The sequence below is a fragment of the Sinocyclocheilus rhinocerous genome, unplaced genomic scaffold, assembly GCF_001515625.1.
Source record: "Sinocyclocheilus rhinocerous isolate Xijiao unplaced genomic scaffold, SAMN03320098_v1.1 scaffold3283, whole genome shotgun sequence".
In the NCBI taxonomy this organism is placed as follows: domain Eukaryota; kingdom Metazoa; phylum Chordata; class Actinopteri; order Cypriniformes; family Cyprinidae; genus Sinocyclocheilus; species Sinocyclocheilus rhinocerous.
This window is the reverse complement of record NW_015650698.1, coordinates 156,611-164,680: the sequence shown is the minus strand read 5'-3', so window position 1 is coordinate 164,680 and position 8,070 is coordinate 156,611. Positions and strand designations below refer to the sequence as shown.

The 8,070-nt window shown below is 33.8% G+C and overlaps 1 protein-coding gene across 1 annotated transcript in view; it reads right to left on the bottom strand.

Moving 5' to 3' along the window:
* LOC107712284 (A-kinase anchor protein 9-like) overlaps positions 1 to 8,070 on the bottom strand; it is a 137,848-nt gene that overhangs the window by 39,116 nt on the left and 90,662 nt on the right. Inside the window, exons 15-18 of the mRNA XM_016517495.1 lie at positions 7,816 to 7,923; positions 7,255 to 7,367; positions 5,994 to 6,121; positions 3,671 to 3,897 (exon numbers count right to left, since the gene is read on the bottom strand). Of these exons, the coding sequence (XP_016372981.1) occupies positions 3,671 to 3,897; positions 5,994 to 6,121; positions 7,255 to 7,367; positions 7,816 to 7,923 (576 nt within the window). The remainder of the gene's footprint in view (positions 1 to 3,670; positions 3,898 to 5,993; positions 6,122 to 7,254; positions 7,368 to 7,815; positions 7,924 to 8,070) is intronic.

Below are 8,070 nucleotides of genomic sequence, written 5' to 3'. Positions count from 1 at the left end.
TCACACACACACACACACACACACACACACACACACACACACACACAGACACACACACACACACACACAGACACACACACACTCAGACACACACACTCACACGCTCTCACACACACACACACACACACACACAAACACACACCCTGCCCGAGCCTGTCCGACTAGATTCCTGCTCCACAACTGAGAACTAAATGATTTAAGCCTCATAATGCACTCAGAATCTCTACACAATTTTCACATTCCTGGTCCTTTTGAATTTGATAAAACTTAATATTTTTCACTGTTCACTTTCATTCACTTTCATTAAAGAGTGAACGAAAAAAAAGCAGCTTTGACTGCATTTACCCCTTTTCTATTAACTAAAAAAAATTGAGAAATTCTTTGAAATTGAACCAGACCCAAAAAAAGAAATTATGTAAAATACATAGATATTTTTTTTCAATACTGATGAGAAATTCGATTTGGATATATCATTGTATGAAATTTATAAGAACATATAACGTGAGAATTATCAGTATTAACCTCATTCGAGTGTATGAAACCCACATATTTATTTCTAACAAAACAACATCAAAACGATATGAATATTACTCGGAGAAGTTTTCAAACTAAATAAATAGACATTATTTGCATAAACTCTCCCTTTCACGGTCAGTTTTCCCACAATAGACGCACATATTCATGTTAATCAACAAAATTCAGTCCAAAAGCGTGTGAGATATGAGGAAGAGACGAAAAGACACTAATATAACTTCGTAGATAATTGTTCAAAAAGTATTTTTGACAGCTAATGGTTCTCCATACAGACCCAAGTAAAAAACACGAACACGAAACACGTTATATCTCTTAAGAAATAACTGTAAAAAATCTGAAAGAAATAAACTAAGTGTATTTTAAGGGTCCTAAAGCATCTGCAAAGTTTCGTTCCCTTACTAAAAACCATGCATTGTTTAGGAATTGTTATGCATGTCACAGACCTGAATGCTTTATGAGGGTTAAAGACCATGAAGACAATTAATAATCAGGAATGTGCCACCCGAGTAATTATTTTCTCTTCAAAGCCTCCCTGATAACAACATTATTGATTAACTACTCGTCCTCCACGCAAACCTGGACATAAATCTTCATTCCTGAACAAGCCCTTACACGATTAGCTCACGGGAAAGCCATTAAGACCTGAGAAACCAGCATTAACAGCACAATTAAAACTGATTAATCTCACTCAGATCCTAAAAGTCTCACAATTTTTACTGTGTTTTACAGAGCAATCATCTCCAGTATTAACAGATGAGAACCAGAATATGGAACATGTGAAGCTCGTTTTCAGAATAAAAAACAGATTATAGACCTTATGAGAGAAATTATTATAATAGTTTGGGGTCAGTAGGATATTTTTTTATGAAGAAATTAATACTTTTATTAATCAAGGACGCATTAAATTGATCAAAAGTGACAGCAAAGACATTTAGAATGTCACAAAAGATTTATATTTCAAACAAATGCTGTTTTTTTTTACTTTTTCAACCATGCATCACCGGCAAATACTGTATTTGCTCAGATTTTAGTGTTGTATTGATTTGAGGCGTTTTACCGTGGTGTTTTACTGCGTTTTACAGCAGCATGGCTCTGATTACATCAGATACACACGTCCATTAGTGTTTCAGCGGCTTGAGAGTTACCCTCAACACGTGCGCATTTGCTCATATTTCAAGTCAAACAGGATCTGATCCGATATAATCTTCAGATCTGTAGCATAAAATATCAATATAGATAGAAGGCAGCCAAATTATTAGCATACCAAGATATTTGTTTGTTCATAACTCTGTGCCATGTCAGCTACAACAGCGATATTTGTGGTGAGAAACATGTGAAAAATGGAAAAAAATTAAATAAATAAATAGTTTATTTTTGAAAGTACAAGAGGAGTTAAAACAGCTGTAGTTGTGATGAGAAACATGTGGAAAATTGAAAATATAATCAAAAATAAGACAAAAAAAAAATTAAATAGTTTATTTTTGAAAGTCTAACAGAAGTTATTCATAACGAGAAACGTGAAAAATAGAAAAAATAATAAAAAATATTAATAAATAAATAAATAGTTTATTTTTGAAAGTCTAACAGAAGTCATAACGAGATAATCAAAAATAAGACAAAAAAAAAATTAAATAGTTTATTTTTGAAAGTCTAACAGAAGTTATTCATAACGAGAAACGTGAAAAATAGAAAAAATTATAAAAAATATTAATAAATAAATAAATAAATAGTTTATTTTTGAAAGTCCAACAGAAGTTATTCATAACGAGAAACGTGAAAAATAGAAAAAATAAAAAATATTAATAAATAAATAAATAAATAGTTTATTTTTGAAAGTCCAACAGAAGTTATTCATAACGAGAAACGTGAAAAATAGAAAAAATAAAAAATATTAATAAATAAATAAATAAAGTTTATTTTTGAAAGTCCAACAGAAGTTATTCATAACGAGAAACATGTGAAAAATAGAAAAAATAATAAAAAATATGAATGAATAAATAAATAGTTTATTTTTGAAAGTCCAGCAGAAGTTAAAACGGCTGAATTCATAACGAGAAACATGTGAAAAATAGAAAAAATCATAATTAAAAAAATCTATAAGATTAAATAAATAAACACATAAAAAGTTTATTTTTGAGTCCAACAGGAGTCAAATCAGCTGTAGTTGTGATGAGAAATGTGAAAAATAGAAAAATAAATAAATACATTTTTTTTATAAAAGTTCATTTTAGACAAAAAAAAAAAAAAATTGTTCTCACTTCATTAAAAATCTTTTCATAAGAATCAACCAAACAGCACAGAGCCCAACAGGAAACCATCAGAGTCCATCAAAATATGCTTTGAGAGATAACACTGATTATTGGAGAGATAATGGATATTTGTTTATGTGTGCAGTCAGGATCTGTATCTGATCTGAAATAAACCATTAGGAAAGATGGTTTGGCTTCACTGCACACGCCCTCAGCCTACAGATGAGCACTGGGGGCGGGGTTACGCTGCTGCCACGGCGACCGAAGCAGTATGCAAATCTGCTGGTATCTACAGGCAACCGGAGCGGATAGCCCCGCCCACCGGAGCAGACATGTGTCCTCTGAGCTTTCATCTGATATCACCGGCATGAGCCAGTCATAATGTGTTTAACCAACAAACAGCCATACACACACACAGTTCAAAAGTTTGGGGTCAGAAAGATTTTAATGTTTCTGAAAGAAGTCTCTTCTGCTCAGCAAGGCTGCATTTATTTGATCAAAAATGCAGTAAAAATTGTGAAATATTTTTATTATTTAAAACAGCTGTTTTCTATGTGATTATATGTTAAACTGTAATTTATTTCTGTGATGCGCAGCTGTATTTTCAGCATCATTAGTCCAGTCTTCAGTGTCACATGATCTTCAGAAATCATTCTAATATGCTGATTTGCTGCTCAAGAAACATTTCTGATTATTATCAATGTTGAAAACATTAATATTGATGCGGAAACCATGATTCATTTTATTTTTCAGGATTCACAGATGAATAGAAATGTATTTGAAATACAGGTCCTCGATGACTAAAACCCCAAACTTTTGTGTGTTTCTGAACTCTTGAAACGTTTAGAGTAGACCCGGTTTATTTTGGCTCCTTGTGCTTGCCGTACCTGAGTGCTGGTCTCAGTGATGGTGATGAGCAGCTTCTCCACGGCGCTCTGCAGTCGAGTGCTGATGCTCATCAGAAACTCCTCCCTCTCCAGCGGAAGCTCCGCCTCCTGCAGCTGTAGCTCCGCCCCCTTGATCCTCAGCGACACCTCCAGGCCTTCGTCCGTCTCGGTCTCTCCTGAAAACATGCAGAGATCATCGGCGACCGTCTCGTTGCCGTGGAAACCCTCTGCGTGCGGGACAGAAGAGATTCTGATGAGCGACATCAAAACAACTCAACAATTATGAAAGAAAGGCCTTTAAATAACAACCGTATAAAGCTTTAACACAGTCAGGCATGTGATGTTTTTGAAAATAACAGATTTTGTAGGACAGAGATGTAACGGATTAATACTTAATGAACTCCAGATTAATGTATGAGATCACAAAGGCATAAACGAGACATGAATGAGTCACTCAGATGATCTCACACAATAAGGACGTAGTTTCGTTCAGGGTCTTTTGTGTGTTTTGGGTGTTGAGTTACAGGAGTGTCTGTCTCATATTCAGCCTGAGCTCGATCATGTCCAGGGCATGATACTGTATATTTCATATCAGGTGTATTATAGCAATTATGGTTATTACGTTATACTAAAACTAAATCAGAAACTGAAACCATAAAAACAAAAAAAATTGTTACTTGAAATATAAAAAAGCTACTAAAAATGACAAAGACACACTCAACACAATTACTAAAACTTTAACTAAAATTAAAATAAATAATAATAAATATTATTTCTAAATAATAAATATTAATATATGAAATAAAAACCGATTCAAAATATTAATAAAAACTATAAAAGTATCAAAACACAACACAATTACTAAAACTTTAACTAAAATTTAAAATTATAATAAATATTATTTATAAATAATAAAATATGAAATAAAAACTGATTTAAAATTGTACAGTGCTACGCAGATATATTTGCATACCCCAAAATAAACGATAGGCCTATAGCAAAAACAACACACACTTTACACCACAGTAACGATGCATACGGTCACACCGCACAGCCCTCATTCAAAATATTGCTAAAACTATGATAATAATATCTCAGTGACAGTAAAATAACACGGTTTGGCATCAGTGAACACACCCATACGCAGGTCACATGACCTCACCTCCACAGTACACAAAACATCTCTATGCAAAGACAATGAGTCAACAGAAAAGGACAAACAAGACAGACAGGATCTGATGTGGCTTCGCACACATCAATTACATCGTTATTAACTCCTCACAGACGAGCTTTGGTGTGACTAATGTCAGACGTTTCTAAATCTTCTATCAAACAAGATTATAGCTGAACACAAACACTTCTGATCACTGACATTAAAGGTGACATATCATGAAAATCTGACTTTTCCAGGTTGTAAGTGCTATAATCGGGTCCCCGGTGCATCTATCAACCAAGGAAACGTGAAAAAGATTAACCCAGTAACTGTTTTGGGAAGCATTTTTCTGCAAGCGTCTGAGAAAACGAGCGTGTCTGATTTCGCTCCATCTGTGACGTGGCAAAGGGATCTCATTATAATATTACCGCCCCTTAATCTGTAAGTTTACACCCACGGCTCCGTTATTGTGTTTTCACAAGCGACAACGGTGTACTAGTTCTAATGCCATGGAGAAAGTTTGAGCAAAGCATGCTAACTGTTCTGTGTTTGGCTGCACAGACGAGCACACAACACTGTTTAGAGTCCCAGCCTCAGAGGAGACAACAGAGCAGTGCATTTATTGATTTATTTACTGTATATTGCTGCTGCCACACAGATCTAACATAAACATGCGATTTATTTCCCAGCTGTTTACCTTCACAGACATAACCCACTGTTTTTGTAACTCGTGTGTGTTTTTAATGTAAACTTGTGCGTGAATGAGAACTTAGTTTAGCACTCACGTGCTGTGACAGCCGCTTTCTGTGCGTGTGCGGCTAAAACCGTATATGTGAAGTTTAAACTCATATGGTTTAAAACGCATGATTTCAGCGCGATAAACATGATAATCAGAACCAAAACAGATGTTTTTAGCAGGTCCGAGCTGTAATGGCGCAGCTCTATTCTGGAAAAGGGGGCGGGGAGCAGCAGCTCATTTGCATTTAAAGAGACAGGCACGAAAACGGCGTGTTTCTGCTTCCACTCAAAATAGGCATTTTCAAAATGATCTATGGAGTATTTTGAGCTGAAACTTCATAGACACATTCTGGGGACACCTGAGACTTCAATCAAACCCAGATCGCCTGGTGAGTTATGTTATAGAGGAAAGTGTGTGTTAGTGTGTCTGACCTCTAGCAGGTCCTGCCTCCAGGATGCCCTCCACATGACGGCCGATGGTCTCCTCCGCCGCCGCCGTCGTCTTCAGCACATCAGTCAGAGCCTGACGCAGACGAGTGTTCGCTTTACGCAGCACATCCCTGCGAGAGGAGAAAGACACCGCTTACTGACTGCTGAGAAACACCTGTCTGTCTATCAGGGGCTCCCAAACAGAGCTGCTGAAAAGCTGGAAACTAATTAAATCATAAAAATGTAAAATTAAAATAACTACTTTTAAAATAAAAACAAATAAAAATAAAACTTACTAAAATAATTAAAATTGTAAAATTAAAATAAATATTTTTAAAATAAAAACAAAAATAAAATACTTAGTAAAAATTTTTTTTTATAAAAAATGTCAAATTAAAATACATTTTAAAATAAAAAACTAAATAAAACATACTAAAAATGAATTAAATCAGAAAAATGTAAAAAGTAAATAAATATTTGTAAAATAAAAATAAATCGGCATACAACTTACTAAAAATAAATTAAATAAAAAATGTCCAATTAAAATAAAAAATTTCAAAATAAAAAAACAAAATAAAACACAATGTATTAAATCATAAAAATGTCAAATTAAAATACAAAAAATAATTTTAAAATAGAAATAATAAAAATAAAACACTTATTAAAAGTTTATTAAATCATAAATATGTAAAATTAAATTTTTTTTTTTCAAAATAAAAAAAATAAAACACTTAGTAAAAGTATATGTAAAATTAAAATCAATCAATAATTAAAAAAAATAAAATAACAGTTGCAATGTATTATTAAATTATAAAATTAAAATAATCTTAAAATAAAAACAAAAAATAAAATTGACTAAAAATTTATTAAATAATTTTTTTTTAATTAAAATAAATTTAAAAAAATAATGCATACTAAAAAATTTATTAAATCAGAAAAATTTAAAATTAAAGTAAATACATATTTGTAAAATAAAAACAAATCGACACACAACTTACTAAAAATAAATTAAATAAAAAATTTCAAAACAAAAAATCTAAATAAAACAATGTATTAAATCATAAAAATGTCAAATTAAAATACAAAAAATAATTTTAAAATAGAAACAACAAAAATAAAACACTTATTAAAAGTTTATTAAATCATAAATAGGTAAAATTAAAATAAGCACATAAAATCTATCTATTAGTCTAATGACTTTATAGAACTTTTGTTTGTGCCGAATCAAATCCTGAATTATTCATGAGCTCTAATTACTCCTCACCTCTCAGTGGTGATGACATCAGACGAGAGCTCTGGGTCCTGTGTGTGTGGCTGCGAGGTCACGGCTCTTCCCTGACCTCTGACCTTCGTCTCCTCCTCCTCCTCCTCTCTCGTCTGGAGTTTATGAACAGGCAGGAAAGAAATGGCAGACAAGAAGCCCGTCATTTCATCGCAGTCTGTTGTGTTTGTCAAACTGAGCGCAGCAGCTCCAGAACACACACACAGTCAAATTCAGCACAACATGAGAAGGGCTTCTACTGCGCTGCCATAGCAACAGCTGCACCTGACATCAGCCGTTTCTAAGGAGACGAGCGCCACCTTGTGGCACAGAGGAGGAAGTGCAGGTGGGGCAGACATATGTTTACATATTTATGTAATTATTCATTTATTAAAATTTCTACATTTACTATTTATGTTTATATATTTATTACACTAAAATGTATTTATTTATATTTATATAATTATTTATTATTAACTCTTCAGCGACTGAGAAACCATGGATGAGCTCTTTTTAAATGAAGGGAGGAGTCTGTTGCCAGGGAAACGGTGCTGTTTACACTACCTGCTGGGTCTGAGTGCCGCAGCTTTGCATGCTGGGAAGCCGGTGTTCATCTCTCCGTCTCTCAGTCTCGTCTTCTCTCTCCTTCACCTGCTGCAGCTCCAGATCCCTCTGTTTCAAACACACACAGATGGAAAATCACACGCGACTTTGAGCGGCAGAGTGAAATCACACACACACACACACACGCACACTCGCTCGCACGCACGCACTCTCACACACACACACACACACACTCACTCACACACTCACACACAG